The sequence below is a fragment of the Sus scrofa genome, chromosome 14 (assembly GCF_054392235.1).
Source record: "Sus scrofa isolate SSC_HxYL_T2T_F1_AM1 chromosome 14, Sscrofa_HxYL_maternal_Yorkshire_Landrace_v2.0, whole genome shotgun sequence".
NCBI lineage: Eukaryota > Metazoa > Chordata > Mammalia > Artiodactyla > Suidae > Sus > Sus scrofa.
The window spans coordinates 65,339,202-65,359,681 of NC_139396.1; the positions used below are offsets into that span (position 1 = coordinate 65,339,202).

The 20,480-nt window shown below is 41.0% G+C and overlaps 1 protein-coding gene across 8 annotated transcripts in view; it reads left to right on the top strand.

The window, feature by feature from the left end:
- The first annotated feature begins 6 nt into the window (after positions 1-6).
- The window catches only part of SRRD (SRR1 domain containing), a 31,308-nt gene continuing 10,834 nt past the window's right edge, over positions 7-20,480 (top strand). For 6 of the 8 annotated variants that reach the window (XR_014826457.1, XR_014826459.1, XR_014826456.1 and 3 more), the window contains exons 1-4: positions 7-212; positions 18,355-18,395; positions 19,446-19,705; positions 19,791-19,889. Coding sequence is in view for 3 of the 8 variants with exons in the window: in XM_084994648.1 (XP_084850774.1) it covers positions 43-212; positions 18,355-18,395; positions 19,446-19,705; positions 19,791-19,889 (570 nt within the window). In the remaining 5 variants the exon portion in view is untranslated. The remainder of the gene's footprint in view (positions 213-18,354; positions 18,396-19,445; positions 19,706-19,790; positions 19,890-20,480) is intronic. The other 2 variants (XR_014826460.1, XM_084994649.1) reach the window with 1 other exon arrangement.

Sequence of the window (20,480 nt, forward strand, 5' to 3'; positions counted from 1 at the left end):
GCTGATGACGTAGGGCCAAGCGCGCCGCTGGAGTCAGAGCCAATGGCGGCGGCGGCGGCGGCTCTGGAATCCTGGCAGGAGGCATCTCCCCGGAGAAGGCGCTCCGCAACTCGGCGTCCGCGGCGGAGAGTAGCGGCGGCTGTAGCCCGAAGCCTAAGAGCGGATCCAGAGGTGGACAGCGGAGTCGTGCTTCGTCGCATCCGGGAGGCCGGGTGAGTACGAGCTCGGTCCTGGGTCCGAACCTTCACGCCTTTGGAGCCCTCCCCAAGTCCCAGTCTGAGGATTGTGGTAGGATTTAACGGAGGTGGAGTTCTTTACAGACTGAAGCATACATAGTAAGCGCTCAATAGTTTGTCATTCCTCTTAGTGCAATTGCAGCTGCGTGCCTTCGGGCAAGGTATGCAAGCTTTGTGCCTCAGTTTTCTCACCTGTGAGATGGGCAAGAAAATAGTACCTATATAGGCTTGTTTTGAGGATTCAGTAAACTAGTGAATCATTCCCAACAGTATCTGGCGCGTGGTAAAAGCAGTGCCAGCGTTTGGTATTAATATTGTGCCAATATTGGTTATTAGTGGTTCAGGGTCAGGCAACCTGAACACCTGATTTTCATCTTCTTGATAATGATCATTCGTTAATTGAGGAGCTACTGTGTGCCTGGCACTGGCTTAAGTAAGTCCTCTGGACACTTTATATGAGCAGCTCAGCGATGGGAGGATCCTGGTGGGGAGCCCAGTCTCAAAGACTCATAGATAACCAGATTTCAAACCCATGTCTTTGGTAACTCCAAAGTTTGTGCTTTAAAGCTCTGCCTTATTCTGGTTTATCCCACTCTTCCACCGCTCCATTTCTTGCTGTGCACCTTAGGTAGTATTGGGGAGGAAAAATTTTTCTTCTACCCTCCTAGGTTCTTTTGGCTGGCCTAATAATCAGACTGACCCAAAACAGATTAACAGGAGGGAAAAACTAATTAGGAATGTACAGGAATCCCATAATAATATTACACTTCAAAAGTGGCCTAAGCAGGTGGCTTTTATACTTTTTAGACAAAGGAACAATTGTCTGTGACAAAATAAAGGAGCTTCGTCTTGGGGTAGCAAATTAATGAACCAAGGGAATTTTTTGTATACTTGAATTATCATATGAAGGATATTTTCATATGGGAGATTTATTTCCAGCTTTCAGGGGAGCAAAGGATAGTCACCTGTTTCTTGCACTGGATATTTTACTTCTCAAGTAACTATAATTCCAAATAATCAACATGCCAGAGTGCATATTTGGGGACAGCCTGCCCCAAATCCCATCAATAGCACACTTAGAACAGTGCTTGACACCAAGGAAGCACTCAGTAAATTTTAACTACTTTAGTTATTCAGCATTATTGTCTTTATTTGCAGTCCTTTAAGGACTCGATAAATAACAGAATTTGTTAATGCCTTTTCATATCGACAGCTGAAGGACCATCACAACTGAGAAAAATCTAGACTAATTTTATGTGTGTCCCCACCCCCACTCCCCTAGATAGGGCAGAGAGCCAGGGGTGACTAAGCCTGAGAAAAAAGCAGCAGCACCTTCTTCTAGGATACCAGGAGATGCCAATGAGAATGAGTGTGCTTAGGAGCTGGGAGATCTCTTAAGGCACATTCCATGTACCCTGATGTTGTTATTCCTCCTCAGCTGCTTCAGTATCCCCCAGGATTTCCCTACTTCTCCATGTACCTCAGGTGTGGTGCAGTCCCCACTCCCTGAGTAGAGTGCGGTACTTTACAGGCCGTTTTCCTGTGCACTCACTCACCAGGTTACAAAGCACTCTCTGCACATTACAGCCCCCCTTTACGGTCTCTGTGGAACATGAGGCAGCGGCTTCAGTTCTGTCTCCTCTCTGAGCCCCCTGGACACTGGCTTGTCAGTTCAAGTCCAGTTGATTTGGTTTTTTACAGATTTTTTTTTTCTTGTGATAATAGCTTAAGATTTCACTTAGCAACTTTCAAATATGCAGTATAGTTTTGGGTTGGTTTTGCTTTGTTTTGTTTTGTTTTGGCCATACCCGTGGTATTCGGAAGTTCCACAGCTAGGGATCAAACCCATTTCACAGCAGTGACAATGCCAGATCCTTAACCCACTGAGCCACCAGGGAACTCCACAATGCAGTATTTTTTAGTTGCCATGCTGTAAATTACATCCCCATGACTTACTTATTTTATAACTAGATGTTTTTACCTTTTGACCCCCTTCACCTGTTCCACCCCACACTCCCCACCCCTAGCAACCACCAGTCTGTTCTTTGTGAGTTGGTGTGTGTTCGCTATTTAGATTCCTCATATTAGGTACAGTATTTGCCTTTCTCTAACTGATTTCACTTAAAAGAATGCCCTCCGGATCCACCCATGTTGTCACAAATGGCAGGATTTCATTCTTTTATATGGCTGAATAATATTCCATCATTCATGTATATGTGTGTCTCACAATTTCTTTATCCATTCATTCATGGATGAACACGTAGTTTGTTTTCACATCTTGGCTATTGTAAATAGTTCTGTAGTGAAAATGAGGCTGCAGATATATTTTTAAGCTGGTGCTTTCATTTTCTTTGGATATATACCCAGAAGTGGAATTGCTGGATCATATGGTAGTTCTGTTTTTTAACTCTTTAAGGCACCTCCAAACTGTTTTCCACAGCAACTGCACCGGTTGACATCTCCATCAACAGTACACCACAGTTCCCTTTTCTCCACATCCTCATCAACACTTGTTATTTCTTGTATTTTTTTAACCTTAAAAAATTTTTTTATTGAAGTATTCTTGATTTACAATGTTGTGTTAGTATCAGGTATACATCAAAGTGATTCAGTTATACATTTTTTTCAGATTATTTTCCTTTATATATATTACAAAATACTGAGTATAGTTCCCTGTGGTATGCAGTAGCTTCTTGTTGATATCTTGTCTTTTTGATACAGTCATTCTAACAGGTATAAGGTGATATCTCTTGATGGTTTTGATTTGCATTTCCCTAGTAATTAGTGATGTTGAGCATCTTTCATGTACCCGTTGGCCATCTGTATTTCTTTGGAAAAATGTGTATTCAGATCTTCTGCCCATATTTTAATTGGGTTTGGGATTTTTTGCTGTTGAAATGTGTGAGTTCTTTATGTTGTGGATATTAACCCCTTGTCAGATACATGCTTTGCAGATACTTTCTCCCATTCAGTAGGTTGCCTTTTCATTTTGTCAGTGATTACATTTGCCATGCAGAAGCTTTTTAGTTTGATGTGGTTCCACCAGTTTATTTTTTTATTTTTATTTTTTTTAATTTTTTTGCCTTTTTGTCTTTTGTTGTTGTTGTTGTTGTTGTTGCTATTTCTTGGGCCGCTCCTGCGGCATATGGAGGTTCCCAGGCTAGGGGTTGAATCGGAGCTGTAGCCACCGGCCTACGCCAGAGCCACAGCAACGCGGGATCCGAGCCGCGTCTGCAACCTACACCACAGCTCACGGCAACGCCAGATCGTTAACCCACTGAGCAAGGGCAGGGACCGAACCCGCAACCTCATGGTTCCTAGTCGGATTCGTTAACCACTGCGCCACGACGGGAACTCCCACCAGTTTATTTTTACCTTTGGTGTCAGATTAAAACAATCGTCTCCAGGGGTTCTTTTGTGCCACAGCAGGTAAAGGATCTGGTGTTGTTACTGCAGAGGCTTGGCTCACTCCTAGGGCATGGGTTCAATCCCTATCCCAGAAACTTCCACATGTTGTGGGCTCAGCCAAAAAGAAAAAAAAAAAAAAAATCATCACCAATACCTATGTCAAGGAGTTTACTGACTGAGTTTTCTTCTAAGAGTTTTATGGTTTCAGGTTTTGTTTTTTTTTTTTTTTTGTCTTTTTGCCTTTTCTAGGGCCGCTTCTGCGGCATATGGAGGTTCCCAGGCTAGGGGTCGAATCGGAGCTATAGCCACCAACCTATGCCAGAGCCACAGTAACTCGGGATCCGAGCCGCATCTGCAACCTACACCACAGCTCACGGCAATGCGGGTCCCCAACCCACTGGGCAAGGCCAGGGATCGAACCCGCAACCTCATGGTTCCTAGTCGGATTCGTTAACCACTGTGCCACAACAGGAACTCCGGTTTCAGGTCTTATATTTAAGTCTTAAATCCCTTTTGAGTTAAGTTTTTTAATTTATTTTTTTATTGAAGTGTAGTCTGTTTACAGTGTTGTGTTAACCTCTGCTGTACAGCAAACTGACTCAGTTTTATATATATATACATTCTTTTTTATAATCTTTTCTGTTGTGGTTTATCCCAGGATATTGACTATAGCTCCCTCTGCTATACAGTAGCATCTTGTTGTTTTATCCATTCTGTATATAATAGTTTGCCTCCACTAACCGCAAACTCCCAATCCATCCTTACCCCACCTCACCTCCCCCTTGGAAACCACAAGTCTGTTCTTTATGTCTGGAAGTCAGTTTCTGTTTCATAGATAGGTGCATCTGTGCCATATTTTGACTTTATTTATTTATTGTATTTATTTTTAGGGCTGCACCTGTGGCATATGGAAGTTCCCAGGCTAGGGGTTGAATTGGAGCTGCAGCTCCTGGCCTACATCACTGCCATAGCAATGCAGGATCCAAGCTGCATCTGAAACCTACACCAAGGCTCATGGCAATGCTGGATCCTTAACCCACTGAGAGAGGCCAGGGATCAAAACTATGTTCTCATGGGTACTAGTTGGGTTCATTACCGCTGAGCCATGTCGGGAACTCCCTGTGCCGTGTTTTAGATTCCATTTATAAGTGGTATCATGTGGTATTTGTCTTTCTCTGACTTACTTCACTTAATGTGATAATCTTGAGTTGCATCCATGTTGCTGCAGATAGCATTATTTCATTCTTTTTTTAATAGCTGATTAGTATTCCATTGTATATGTGTACCACACCATTCTTACCCAGTTATCTGTCAATGGACATTTAGGTTGCTTTCATGTCTTGGCTGTTGTGAATAGTTCTGTTATGAACATAAGTTACATGTATCTTTTTGAATTACAGCTTTTTCCTGATATATGCCCAAGAGTAGGATTGCTGGATCATATTGTAATTCCATCTTTATTTTTCTGAGGAACCTATGCTATACTGTTCTCCATAATGGCTGTACCAACTTAAATTCTTACCAACAGTGTAGGAGGGTTCCGTCTTCTTTACCATCTCTAGCATTTGCTATTTATAGGCCTTTTTTAAAACTTCTTTTGGCCTAGTCCATGGCATGTGGAAGTTCCCAGGCCAGGGATCTAACCTGCACCACAGCATGACCCGAGCCACTGTGGTGACAATGCTGGATCCTTAACCTCTTGTTCCATAAGAGAATTCCCTATAGACTCTTTAACGGTGGTCATTCTGACCGGTGTGAGGTGGTACCTTATTGTAGTTTTGATTTGCATTTCTCTAATAATTAGCGATGTTGAGCACCTTTTCATGTGCCTAGTGGCCATCTATATGTCTTCTTTGGAGGAATGTCTATTTAAGTCTTCTGCCCATTTTTTCGATTAGGTTTGTTTTTATTGTTGTTGTTGTTGAGTTGTATGAACTGTTTGTATATTTTGGAAACTAGGCTCTTGTCAGTCACATGGTTTGCAAATATTTTCTCCCATTCCGTAGGTTGTTTTTTTTTTTTTTCATAGCTTCCTTTGATGTGCAAAAGCTTGAAAGTTTATGTTCCATTTGTTTATTTTTGGTTTTGTTTCTATTGCTTTGGGAGTCTGACCTAAGAAAACATTTGTGTGGTTTATGTCAGAGAATGTGTGGCCTATGAGTTTTATAGTATCATCTCTTATGTTTAAATCTTTAAGCTATTTTGAGTTTATTTTTGTCTATGGTGAGAGGATATGTTCTAACTTCATTGATTTACATACAGCTGTCCAACTTTCCCCGCACCACTTGCTGAAGAGACCGTCCCCATTTTATATTTTTGCCTCCTTTGTTGAAGATTAATTGACTGTAAGTGTGTGAGTTTGTTTCTGGGCTCTCTGTTCTGTCGCAGAGATCCATATTTCTATTTTTGTGCCAATACCACACTATTTTGATTATTGTAGCTTTGAGTATTGTCTGAAGTCCATGGGTTATACCTTGTGCTTTGTTCTTTTTTTTCAAGATTGCTTTGGCAATTCTGGGTCTTTTACGATTCCATATAAATTTTAGGATTATTTGTTCTAGTTCTATGAAAACTGTCATGGGTAATTTGATAGGGATCACATTAAATCTGTAGACTACTTTGGGTAGTATGGCCATTTTAGCAGTATTAATTCTTCCAATCCAAGAACATGAAATATCTTTCCATTTCTTTGAATCATCTTTAAATTCCTTTATTAATGTTTTATAGTTCTCAGCATATAATTCCTTCACCACCTTGGTCAGGTTTATTAAGTATTTTATGTTTAGGGGTGCAATTTTAAGAGGTATTTTTTTTTAACATCCCTTTTCTGCTATTTCATTGTTAGTGTGATGAAATGCAACCAATTTCAGTATGTTAATCTTGTATCCTGCTACTTTGCTGAATTCTTCTGTTGTAGTAGTTTTTGTGTGGGATCTGTAGGGTTTTCTATATATAATATCATGACATCTGCATATAATGACAATTTTATCTCTTCCCTTTCAATTTAGATACTTTTTATTTCTTTTTCTTGACATTGGTGTGGCTAGGACTTCCAATACTATGTTGAATAGAAGTGGTCAGAGTGGGCATCCTTGTCTTCTTGTTCTATATTTTAGCAGGAGGGCTTTCAGCTTTTCACTGTTAAGTATTATGTTGACTTTGGGTTTGTCGTTAATAGCTTTTATTATGTTGAGGAGTTCCCTTGTGGCACAGCAGTTTCAGGATCCAGTGTTGTCACTGCTGTGGCTCAGGTTTGATCCCTGGCCTGGGAACTTCCACATGCTGTGGTTGAGGCCAAAAAGGGAAAAAAATAGCTTTTATTATGTTGAAATATGTTCCCTCTATACCCACTTTGGTAAAAGTTTTTTCATGAATGGATGTTGAATTTTGTCAAATGCATTTTCTGCATCTACTGAGATGGTTATGTGGTTTTTGTCTTTTGTTAATGTGGTGTATGTATCATGTTGACTGATTTGTGTATGTTGAACTCTCCTTGTGAACTTGGGATGAATCCCATTTGGTCGTGGTGTATGATCTGTTTGTGTTGGTTTGCTAGTGTTTTGTTGAGAATTTTTGCATTTATATATAATTTGCATATAAATGCAAAAATTCTCAACAAAATAATTATCAAAGATATTAGCCTTTCTTTTTTGATGGTATCTTTGGTTGTGGTATCAGGGTGATGATGGTGTCATAGAATATCTTTGGGAGTGTTCCTTCCTCTCCAGTCTTTTGGAAGCATTTGAGAAGAATCAGTGTAAGTTCTGCATTAGGTATGTTTGGTAGAATTCACCTGTGAAGCCATCTGGTCCTGGACTTTTGTTTGTAGGAATTTTTTAAATAATAGATTGTATTTCATGTTTAGTGATCTGTCTAATCAAATTATCTATTTCTTGATTCAGTTTTGGTATGCTGTATTTTTCTAGAAAGCTGTCCGTTTCTTTTAGGTTTTCAAATTTGTTGGCATATAATTGTTCATAATATTCCCTTATGGTTTTTTGTATTTTGGTGGTATTGGTTGATGTTTCTCATTTTTCATTTCTCATTTCATTTATTTGGCTTTCCTCTCTTTTCTTCTTGATGAGTCTCGCCAGTGATTTGTCAGTTTTGTTTACCCTTTCACCAAACCAGGTCTTAATTTTATTGATTTTATCTATTATTTTTTAATCTCTATTTAATTCCTCTCTGATCTTTATTAATTACTTCCTTCAGCTGACCTTAGGTGTGTTCTTTTTCTCATTCTTTTAGGTGGTAGGTTGTTTACTTGAGATTTTTCTTGTTTTTTTTTTTTTTTTTTGAGGAAGACCTGCATCACTATGAACTTCCATCTAAGAACTGCTTTTGCTGCATCCCATAGATTTTGTATGGTCGTGTTTTCATTGTCATTTCTCTTAAGATATTTTTTTAATTTCCTTTTTGATTTCCACGATGACCTATGTATTTTTGTTTTGTTTTGGTTTTTTTGTAGCATGCTGTTTATTCTCCATGTAATTGTTTATTTGTCATTTCTTTTCCTGTGGTTGATTTCTAGTTTCATGCCTTTGCAGTCAGAAGATGCTTGAAATAATTTCTGTAGTCTTAAATTTGTTGAGGTTTGTTTTGTGCCCTAGTATGTGGTCAGTCCTAGAGAATGTTCCACATGCACTTGAAAAGAATATGTGTTCTGTTTTGTTTTGGTTTTGTCCTGAAAATTTCAATTAAGTCTTACTGTTCTATTGTACCATTTAGGATCTCTGTTGCCTGATTGATTTTCTGCCTAGAAATCTGTTAATTGATGTGAATGGGGTATTAAAGTGTCCTGCTATTTTTGTATTCCCATCAGTTTCTCCCTTTATGTCTGTTAGTATGGGTGCATATATGTTAACAAATATAAAGTCCTCTTCTTGTATTAACCCTTTTATCATTATAGAGCCCTTTATCTTTCTTTATGGCCTTTGTTTTACTGTCTATTTTGTCTGATACAAGTATTGTGACCCCTGATTTCTTGTCATTTCTGTTTGTGTGAGATAGCTTTTTCCATCCTCTCACCTTCAATCTATGTATGTCCTTTGCCCTAAGATGGGTCTCTTGTAGGCAGCATATTGTAGGCTCTTTTTATCCAGTCTGCCACTCTTTGTCTTTTGATTGAAGCATTTAGTCCATTGACTTTTGAGGTAATTATTGATAAGTATGTATTTATTGCATTTTTTAAAATTATGGCTGCACCCATGGCACATGGAAGTTCTCGGCCTGGGGGTCGAATTGGAACTGCAGCTGAGGCCACAGCCACAGCTACAGTAATATCAGATCCAGGCCTCAACTGCAGCCTATGCCACAGCTTGCAGTAATGGTGGATCATTAACCCATTGAGCAAGGCCAGGGATTGCTTCACAGAAACAATGTTGGGGTCCTTAACCCACAGAGCCACAATGGTAACTCTTATTTATTGCCACTTTATCTTTTTTTTTTTTTTTTTTTTTTGCTATTTCTTGGGCCGCTCCCGCGGCCTATGGAGGTTCCCAGGCTAGGGGTTGAATCGGAGATGTAGCCACCGGCCTACGCCAGAGCCACAGCAACGCAGGATCCGAGCTGCATCTGCAACCTACACCACAGCTCACGGCAACACTGGATCATTAACCCACTGAGCAAGGGCAGGGACCGAACCCACAACCTCATGGTTCCTAGTCGGATTCGTTAACCACTGCGCCATGACGGGAACTCCTATTTATTGCCACTTTAAACCTTGTTTTCCAGTTAATTCTATGTTTCTTTTTTGTTCTTTTTCCTTTTTTTTTTTTTTTTTTCCTTTTTATGATTTGATGGTTTCCTTTTATTTGTGAACCTTTTGTTCTCCTTTTTGGTTTTTGTAGATCTATTATATGTTTTTGATTTCTTGGTTACTCTGTTTTTCAATTATGTTAACGCTTTCCTGTATCTGCTTGCTTTAAACTGATAGTCATATAAGCCCAAACACATTCTAAAAAAAAAAAAAAAAAAACAGAATCTACATTTTCTTACTCTCCTCCCCCGTATATTTTTTTATTTTTTATTTTCAGGGCCACACCTGCAGCATATGGAAGTTCCCAGGCTAGGGATCGAATTGGAGCTACAGCTGTCAGCCACAGCCACAGCCATGTGGGATCTGAGCCACATCTACAACCTACACCACAGCTCACATTAACGCTGGATCCTTAACCCACTGAGTGAGGCCAGGGGTCGAACCCACATCCTCATGGAGCCTAGTCGGTTTCCTTATCTGCTGAGCCATGAAGGGTACTCCCATGTTTTATTAATTTGATGCCTTCTTTCTCATCTTTATGTTTATCCTTTTGCTTGTGTTCATCATCACTTTCACAGATAGGTTTTTTTTTTTCTTTTCAATCTGTGTACTGGCTTATATAAGTGATTTACTTTCTAAATGTGTTTTCCTCTTTCCGTATCTTCTTCTTTTCTACTTAGAGAAGACCTTTCAGTATTTCTTTTAGGATAGGTTTGATATTACTGTGTTCTTTTAGTTTTTGCTTGCCTGAGAGATTCTTTTTCTCTCCTTTTATTCTAAATGATAATCTAGAGTATTCTAGGTTGCAGATTTTTCCCTTTTGAGACTTTGAATATATTTTGCCACTCCATTCTGGCCTGTAGTGTTTCTGTAGAGAAATCAACTGATAGCCTTATGGGGCTTCCTTGTAATTAACTCTTTGTTTTTTTCTTGCTGCCTTTGTTTTTATTTTGGCTGCACCTGCAGCACGTGGAAATTCCTGGGCTGGATATGAATCCTGCACCCCTGTAGCAACTCAAGCTGCACCTCAAGAACTCCCTCTTGCTGCCTTTAGAATTCTCTCATTAGCTTTAATTTTTTGCCATCTTTATTTTACTGTGTCTTGGTGTAGGTCTATTTGGGTTCATATTGTTTGGGACCCTCTATACTTCCTTTATCTGAATATCTGTTCTTCTTTAAGTTTGGGAAGTTTTCAGCTGTAATTTCTTCAGATACATTTTCAGTCCCCTTTTCTCTCTTTCCTTCTGGAATCCATGTTCATATATTCACACACTTTGTATTATCCCATAAGTCTCTTATAATTATTTTCATTTTTGTTTTTCATTTGGCTGTCTATCTGCTCTTCTTATTGAGTGATTTCCATTATTCTGTCTTCCAAATCCCTTATTTGTTCTTCTGCATTATTCATTCTGCTGTTCAGTACTTTTAGCTCAGCTTTTGTCTCAGCAAATTAATCTTCTAATTTTTCATAGTTCCTCCTTATACTTTCTAGTTCCTTTTTACAGTGATTTGCATTTCTGTTGATAACCTCTCTTTAATCCTTCAGTCTTTTCATTAATACCTTTTTGAACTCAGTGTCTGTTGGACTGAAGAGGTCTGTTTCATTGTTCCTTCAGGGGAATTCTCTTGGTCTTTTAACTGGGAGAGTTTCCTCTGCTTCTTCATTTTACTTATATTTCTTTTACCCTGTGAGTTTAGGAGAAAGAATTGTTTACTATGGTCTTGGAAGGCTATTTGTATGTGGAGTGTCCCTGTGTAGCTTACTTATGTGGGTTAAAAATTTTTGGCACGAAGGCTGCTTTTAGTTTGGATGTTTGTATGAACCATGCATTCCCAGGACAGTGGGGGCAGTGATTGGTTGTGGGTCTTGTACCATTGGTGGTGCCCACACCCACCTGTGGAGCCCGCAATGGTGGCAGAGGCTCTTTCCTGTCACAGGAAATGTGTAGGTGGTGTCCTGTTGCCATAGAGCATGTGCAGGGAAGGAAGTTCCAATGGCATTCCCACCCCTCTCTTCATGAGCCCCTGCAACAATGGTGCCTGGCCTCTCTGGTGAGCCAGGGCTTCTTCTAAGTACACTTTCAGTTGCCCACGCTCCAGCCTCTTCAGGCTGTTTCCATGCAGCCAACCCTTGTCCTTTCCCTGGGTCTGTTGTCTGAAGCCTGAGCTTCAGCACCCAGACCTCAAATGAAGCAGCAGACAAGCTCTGGGGATGCAGTACTGACTGTGCGGGTCGCTTTCCATTTTGCCTTCCTTAAAATGGTTGCTGCACTCTCCTCCAAGGCTCAGAAGTTCCCTCTCTGTCCAGGTTGCTCTCCCCATCAGTGGGAACTTCCCAGGTTATGGGAACATTTCCTCCTTCACAGCTTGCTCCCTGTAGCACAGGTCCCCTCCTAATTCCTTTCTCCCTCTTTTTGTTTTTCTTTTTTTCTTTTGTTCTACCTAATTACATGGATGTTTTCTTGCCTTTTGGGAAGTCTTAGGTCTGCCAGCATTCAGTAGATGTTCTGTGCCAATCGTTCTACATGTAGATGTATTTTTTTATGTGTCTATGGGAGGAGGTGAGCTCTGCATCCTACTCCTCCACCATGTTGATTGCTCTCGAATTCAGTTTTGTGTGTGTGTGGTCTAAAATAGTGACCTGGTTTCTTTTCCTTTTTCTTTTTTTGCATGTGGCCATTGATTTTCCCCAGTGTTCTTGAAGAGACTGTTTTTTTCCCTTGTATATTTTTTGTTCCTTTGTTATAAATTAATTGACCACATGAATGGGTTTATTTCTGGGGTCTTTAGCCTGTTCCATTGATATATGTGTCCGTTTTTATGCCCAAACCACACTGTTTTAATTATGATAGCTTTGTAATAAAATTTGAAATCAGAGAGCTTGATGCCTCCAGCTTTGTTCTTCTTTCTCAAGATTACTTTGGCTTGTTAGGGTCTTTTGTGGCTCCATATAGATTGTAGTATTGTTTGACCTATTTCTGTGAAAAATGCCATTGGAATTTTGATAGAGATTGCATTAAATCTGTACAGTACTTTAAGGTGATATGGATATTTTTAACAATATTAATGCCAGTGCATGAGCAGGGAGTATCTTTCCATTTATTTGTGTCTTCAGTTTCTTTCCTTAATGTCTTGTAGTTTTCAGTATACAGGTTTTTTTCACATCCTTGGTTAAATTTATCCTTAGGTATTTTTTTCTTTTTGATGCAATTGTAAATGAGATTGTTTTCTTAATTTCTCTGATAGGTTATTATTAGTGTATAGAAATGCAGCAGATTTTCGTGTATTTATTTTTTGTCTCTTGCAACATTATGGACTTGTTTATTAGATGTAACAGTTTTTTTGGTAGAATCTTTGGAGTTTCCTATCTGTGACATGTTCCCTGTAGAAAGTGACAGTTTTACTTCTTTTTTAATTTGGATTCTTATTTCTTTTTTTGCCTAATTACTCTGGCTAGGACTTCCTGTACCTTGTTGAGTAAAAAAGGCAAGAATGGGCATCTTTGTCTTATTCCAGATCTTAGAGGAAGAGTTTTCAGCTTTATACCCTTAAGTATAATATTAGCTTGTCATACGTAGCCCTTATTTTAAAAAAAATTATGTGTTTAAAGCACTTTATGATTTTATAGAGCATCTTCATATACACAGTATCCTACGTGATCCTCACAACAGCCCTGTGAAGGGGGTTACAATGCCCATTTCATAGAGGAAAGAACAGAAGTGGTGAGATACAGGCACACTATTTAGAATTTGGCTAGAACATTAATGCTGAGAGTCCTGGGACTGTGTGTTAATCCTTGAAGAAAAGGAGAGTTGTGAAAATGTGATCTCTTAACTAATAGAGAGATATACAAATAACATGGAATTCCACTTTTTTCCTTTTTTTTTGGTCTGCCTTTTCTTTTTCTTCTTTGTCCTTTTTTCAGTTACACAAAATATTTTCGTCTCTATTGAAATATTCCTTTTACTCCAGGACCTATATTGGATATTTAAACTACGAAGAGGGAGTTCCCATTGTGGCTCAGCTGAAATGAATCTGACTAGTATCCGTGGGGACATAGGTTCAATCCCTGGCCTCATTCTTGTGGTTAAGGATCCAGCATTGCCATGGCTCTGGTGCAGGTCGCAGACATGGCTCAGATCTGGTGTTCCTGTGGCTATGGCGTGGGACAGTGGCTGCAGCTCTGATTTGACCTCTAGCCTGGGAACCTCCATATGCCATGGGAGTGGCCCCAAAAAAGACAAAAAACATAAAATACAAAGAGCTTTTTTCTTTTCCTTTTTTTTTTTTTTTTTTTTTTTTAGGGCCACACCTACTGCATATGGAAATTCTCAGGCTAGGGGTTGAATCACAACTGTAGCTGCCGGCCTATACCACAGCCACAGCCATGCCACATCCAAGCCACATCTGTCACCTACACTATAGCTCACGGCAACGCTGGATCCTTAACCCACTGAGCAAGACCAGGAATTGAACCCATGTCCTCATGGATACTAGTCAGGTTTGTTACCACTAAGCTACAACAGGAATTCCCAAAAAGCTTTTTTTTTTCTCTCTCTTTTGTCCATGTCCATGGTATGTAGAAGTTCCTGGTGCAGGGATCAAAACCACACCACAGCAGAGAAAATGCTGGGTCCATTAACTGCTAGGCCACAAGGGAACTCCACAAAGAGCTTTTTAGAAAAAAATTCAGCATTCTTTTTTTATCATCAAATATTATTGCTTGTGAGTTCCCATTGTGGTTCAGTGGGTTAAGAACCTGACTAGTATCCATGAGGATGCAGATTAAATTCCTGGCCTCACTTAGCAGATTAAAGATCCAGCATTGCCACAGAACTGCGGTGTAGGTCACAGATATGGCTCTGATCTGGCGTTGCTGTGGCTGTGGCATAGACCGGCAGCTGCAGCACCGATTTGACCCCTAGCCCGAGAATTTCCATATGCCACAAATGCAGCCCTTAAAAGAAGAAAGAAAAAAAAAAAAAGCTTGAAATGCTAGGTAGTTTAAAGAAACAAGTTTTTATTTTTTTGTGAGTTTTTTGGTTCATTGTGTTGAATGAACTCTCCTACCTCCACTTTACCTTACTATAAAACTTGAAAAAGATATGCTGTAATTTGGAAAATGAAACAAGAAGGAAATCAAAGTCAATTTTACATGTTAAAATTCTAAGGAATTTTAAAATCTTGATCTCCCCTGAACATCCAAAGAGAGCCCTGTTCTTCCCCCATATAGCTCTGCTGTATTGTATAATTGCCTGTTTACATATCTGTATCTTTCAGAGATAATTAGCTCTATAAGGCCAGAGACAATAGTTGTCTCATTAGCTGTTAAGTCCAGCTTTGGAAGGTACATAATGAACATATGCTGAATGAATGAGTGCATGAACAAATGGATTTTCTTTTATGACATCCTGTCTCTGGTTGAGACTAGTGTTTTCAATGTAAGATTCCACACACAGTCAGTATCCATGAGATTTCTCCTAGAACCCAATGGGTTACATCAGGTTCAGCAAGACACTAGTTCATTGACTGGCAGAGGGCTCTTGGGCTGCCTCTGAGGATAGGTAGTTGCAGCCCATCAGTGAATACATGGGTGATGCTCCAGCCCAGGGATGCTAGGGGATGGGATGGTGGTGATGGTGGGGTTTTGGAGTAGGGAGAGGTATGAGCATGGTAGCTGAAGCCCAAGAGCACCAAGGACCAGAAGAAGCAGCTGTGTGGAAGCTGGGACCACAAGGGAACCATGGGCTCTTTGGAGGAACTACAAAGGGATCTTGGAGTCAGTTGTGCTGGTGACTTGTCTAGAGGTAAAAGGTCTTTGGAACTACAGGAACTACTACCTGTTGGAACTACAAAGGGATCTTGGAGTCAGTTGTGCTGGTGACTTGTCTAGAGGTAAAAGGTCTTTTAATGAGAGAATAGCACAGGATGTCCTGCCCAACCCACCTGATCTTAAAAGGGCCCAGTCTTCCCCATTGGTCTGGAAGGCCAATTGATCTCTGGTCACCTTTAGGACCTGGAGGGCCTGTTGGACCTGGAATGCCTCATGGCCCACCTTCTCCAGTAGGACCTCTCTCTCCTTTTTCATCTAGGGGTCCAGGAGGACCTTGAATTAAAGTGATATTTTTCAGTGTCTGCAAATGTTCCCGATTTTTCAGCCTGAAATCGTTAGTAATGTTAAATAGTTTTGCTTCTTTTATTTCCTGTTCCAAATGCACTTTGTCAGAGACATAATTTCTGCTGATTCACTGTACACATTATATGCTCCTTTAACTTACTCATCTCCTGCCACCATTCTGATGATAAGTATGAGGACTACAAACACAAGGAGATAAAGGGCAATCAATGCAGCTTTGAGACTTCAGTTTCTGCTGAAGGGCAAGGCCATTTTTAGGATTCAGAGGAAGCAAAGCTGTCATGAACGAGCATCAAAGTTCACAGAATCTGAACAGCTCTTGGTGTTCTCCTGTAGATTGGGAAGTCTGTCCCACTGTTCCATACCTCTGGAGCAGACACCACTAGAGCCTTAATCTGATGAGAACACGTAAATGATCATTTTGATGAATTGCTGGAGGCCAAGTGAGGAGGCTACTGTGCAAGTCTGAGAGACATCTGGGGGCTGAAGTCCCCCAGGAACCCCCAAACTTTCCTGGGCTTTACCTCCAGGTACCCCACTAGGGTCTTATGGTGAAGAGCCAAGAAAAATCACCTGGTGCCTTTGGGAGAGAGAGGCAAAACTAACCATTTAAAATACATAAAAGAGCATTCTTCATAACAAAAGTTTACTTTCTAGTGAATAAGCCATATGCATATGGCCTTTATTATGCTGAGTTAGGTTCCCTCTATACCTGCTCTCTTGAGTGTTTTGGGTTTTTTTTTAATCATAAGTGAAAGTTGAATTTTGTCAAATGCTTTTTCTGCATCTATTGAAATAATCATATGATGTGTGTGTGTGTCTGTGTCTGTGTGTCTGTGTGTCTGTGTGTCTGTCTGTCTCTTTTTAGGGCCACACCTGCAGCATATGGAGGTTCTCAGGCTAGGGATCAAATCAGATATGTAGCTGCTGGCCTATACCACAGCCGCAGCAATGCCAGATCCAAGCCGCATCTGTGACCTACACCACAGCTCAAGGCAATGCCGTATCCTTTACCCACTGAGCAAGGCCAAGGAATCTAACCCAAGTCGTCATGGGTGCTAGTTGGGTTCGTTAACAGCTGAGCCAGGATGGGACCTCCTAATCATATGATTTTAATCCTTCGTTAATGTGGTGTATCACATTGACTATTTTGCAGATGTTGAACCACCCATGCATTCCTAGAATAATACCACTTAATCATGGTGTATGATCATTTTATTGTTGAAATTGGTTTGCTAATATTTTGTTGTACATGTTTGCATCTGTGTTCGTCGGGTTATTGGCCTGCGATTTTGTTCCCTTGGGGCATCCTTGTCTCGTTTTGGTAACAGAGTAATGCTGGCCTTGTGAATAAGTTTGGAAATGTCCCTCCCTCTTCTGTTGTTAGAATAGTTTTAAAAGGATCAGTACGAATTCCTCTTTGAATATTTGGTAGAGTTCATCAGTGAAGCAATCTGGTCCTGGGCTTGTGTTTGTTAGGAGGTTATTGATTACCAATTCAGCCTCCCTACTAGTAACCAGCCTGTTGAGATTTTCTCTTTAGGATTCAGCCTCCCTACTAGTAACCAGCCTGTTGAGATTTTCTCTTTATGATTCAGCCTTGGATGGTTGTATGTTTCTAGAAATTTATCCATTTCATCTAAGTTTTCCGATTTGTTGGCATGTAATTGTTTGTAGTAGTCTCTTATGATCCTTTGCATTTCTGTAGTATCATTTGTAATGTCTCTTCATACATTTCAGATTTTACTTTTTTCAGCTTTTTTTCCCCCCTTGGTGAGTCTAGCTAAAGGTTTATCAATTTTATCTTTTCAGAGAACTAGCTTTTTGTTTTATCGATCTTCTCCACTGTGTTTTTAGTCCTTCTTTCCCTTCATTTCTGCTCTAATCTTTCTGTCTTTCCTGCTACTGACTTTGTTCTTCCTTTTCTAGTTCCTCAGGTATAAAATTAGATTGTTTGAGACTTTTCTTGTTCTTGAAGGAGGCATTTATCATTATGAAATCCCTCTTAGAATTGCTTTTGCTACATCCTATAAATTTTGGTATGTTTTAAAGTACATTTTGTCTAATAGAAGTACTGCTTTCTTTTGGTTTACATTTGCACAGATTATCCCTCATTTCAGTCTGTGTGTCCTTACGTCTGAAGTGATTGATTCTCTTGTTGGCAGTGTATAGATGGGTCTTGTTTTTTTAATCCATTTAGCCACTGTGTATCTTTTGATTGATGAATTCATTCAGCTCATTTGAATTCACTACTGACCGTGTCTTGCTCCATTTTGTGCAAACCAGTTGATTAAAAAAAAAAAAAGCCCAGACACTTGGTTTTGTCCCTTCTTTTACTCACCTTGGGATTATTTACAGTAACAAAGGCCATTTGTTGAATACCTGCTCTGCACCCTGCACTGAACATTAACCCCATTTAATCCTTCCTGTAACCCTCTGTGATGGGTATGGTTTTATCCCCATTTTAGAGATGAGGAAACTAAAGCACAGAGAGGCTAAATCTGGGCATTTAACCAGTATTTATGGAGCTGCACCTGTGTGCCAAGCTCTGTTGTGGACCAGGGATTCAGCACAGACGCAGACTTGGCCCTGGGAATCAGGGACCTCCTCCAGGAAGCCCTCTTCCCACATCCCCCCCAACCCTAGTAGCACTGCTCTGGCTACACTCCCCAGGTATGCTCCTCCAGTCTCACAGGTGGACTCTGCATCTGAGGGTGTTCTCCCATCCCCACACCCAGATCCTGGTCAGGGGGAAGGTCTCTGTCAGGGCAGCCCTGAAAGGGACAAGAGATGACCATGCTGTTTTTTCTCAACAGGGAGGACCTGCTTATCTCTGATTTCTGGAGTTTAGCGCTAGGTGGGTATCATCTGGCTGTGGCTAGAGGTAGTGGGGTGGGAGGAGGCCTGAATGTGGGCAAAGAAAGGAACCCAGCCTACATTTGGTGCCATTTTGCCTCAGTGAGTGGTGTGCATGCTGGGTGTCTTTTGTCACTTAACCCCAGCCTTCAGTTTTTTTATCTGTGGAATGGGCATGATAATGTACATATCCTATAGTGTAATTTTGAGTATTAAAGGAGGCATATAGTAAAGTGCTTAGAGCAGTGCCTGCCTGCTGCACAGGAGGCAGTAAATGTTATTTGTCATTATCTGCATTGTTGAGATTTTTTTTTGTCTTTTCTAGGGCCACACCCATGGAATATGGAGGTTCCCAGGCTACAGGTCTAATCGGAGCTGCAGCTGCCGGCCTACACCACAGCCACAGCAATGCGGGATCCGAGTTGCATCTGCGACCTACACCACAGCTCATGGCAACACTGGATCCTTAACCCACTGAACGAGGCCAGGGATTGAACCCACAACCTCATGGTTCCTCGTTGGATTCATTAACCACTGAGCCACGATGGGAACTCCGAGATTTGTAATAGTTTGCACCTAACCCCAAACTCAGTCTATTCATCCCCCTCCCCCATGCACATTAAATACTCTTATTCCCAGTTATTTATAGTGTTATTTTTGAGAGCTCTGCTCCTCTATTCTGTTACTTTAAAAAGTAGGTATTTCAGAACAAAACTTGCATTTACCAGGTTGCCTCTTATTAAATTAGACTGAGTTCACATGAATGTTAGATGGAAAATGTGCCCATGAATGAAACCTACTTTTTGCTTGAAATATTCCCTTAGGTTGTAGGCCATGGGAGTCCAGGGACCGGGACAGTGGTCAGTTTGGGGTGGATGTGGCTGCATGTCCCCTGCATGTCTGGGAGTGAGGCCGGCAGCCCTTTCTCTGTGGAGTTGAAGCCTTTTCAGCCCCGCTCCTTATCTACCTGAGCCTGTGGGCTTCTTGTGTGGATGACATAGTTCATGGGGTCAGAGCATGCCCTCTGACTGTTTGGGGTCTGCTCTTGCAGAAACCATCAAAAGGTGTCTTAGGAAGCATCTGGAACAACTGAAGGCCCCTGTGGGGACTCTTTCAGAAGCCTTTGCAAGCCTGCATCTTGACCCATCACCAGATGAGTCAGATGTGGCCCCTGGCTCCATCTCAGAGGAGACCCTGGTCCCAGGAGCCTGCCATTTGAAGTGTGTATGTTATGGCATTGGGAACTTTGCCACCTGCGTCATTGCCAGAAACCAACTAGCATTTTTGCTTCTGTTCTTGGAAAAGTGCCAGGTAAATATCTGTATTCTTCTTTATTGTCCCCTCCCATAGTCATATGCACACAGATGTTGAATAAGTAACTTGTTTTTCTCTGCAGATCCCCAGAAGTCACTGCTGGATATATGACCCTTTGTTTAGCCAAATCGAAATCACAGTTCTTAACACCCTTGGTGTGGTTGTTCTCAGTGAGAACGAGGTATGTAGCTTAGGGAAGGGGAGTGAGGAGGACTGGGTAGCTGCTGACCAAACTGGGCCCGGGCTGTGTCCCTGGGCACCAGGTTTCTGTGCAGCAGCCATTCCTCCTTTGCACTGCTTGCATTCCCAGTGCCTCTAGCATGTGACTGGTCAGTTACCCACATTTTGACCTATGTTGTGTCTGTCAGAAGAAAAAACTTACACAAATGGCACAGACTAAGATTTGCAAAATCTTTTTTTTTTTTTTTTTTTTTTTTTTTTTAACAGCTGCACCCGCTGCATATGGAGATTCCCAGGCTAGCAGTCAAATTGGAGCTGTAGCCACTGGCCTACGCCATTGCACTGCCAGATCCAAGCCGCATCTGCAGCCTACACCACACACAGCTCACGGCAACACCGAATCCGTAACCCACTGAGCGAGGCCAGGGATCAAACTTGCATCCTCCTGAACTCCAGTCAGATTCACTTCCATTGACAGGCACTCCGGGTTTGCAAAATTCTCGTGAGAATTCTGTGTCCCGATTTTATGCTCAGTTGATATCTACTGTTGCTGTAAGAGAGTAAGGAGGGCAGTCTCTGTGCCTCAACTGCA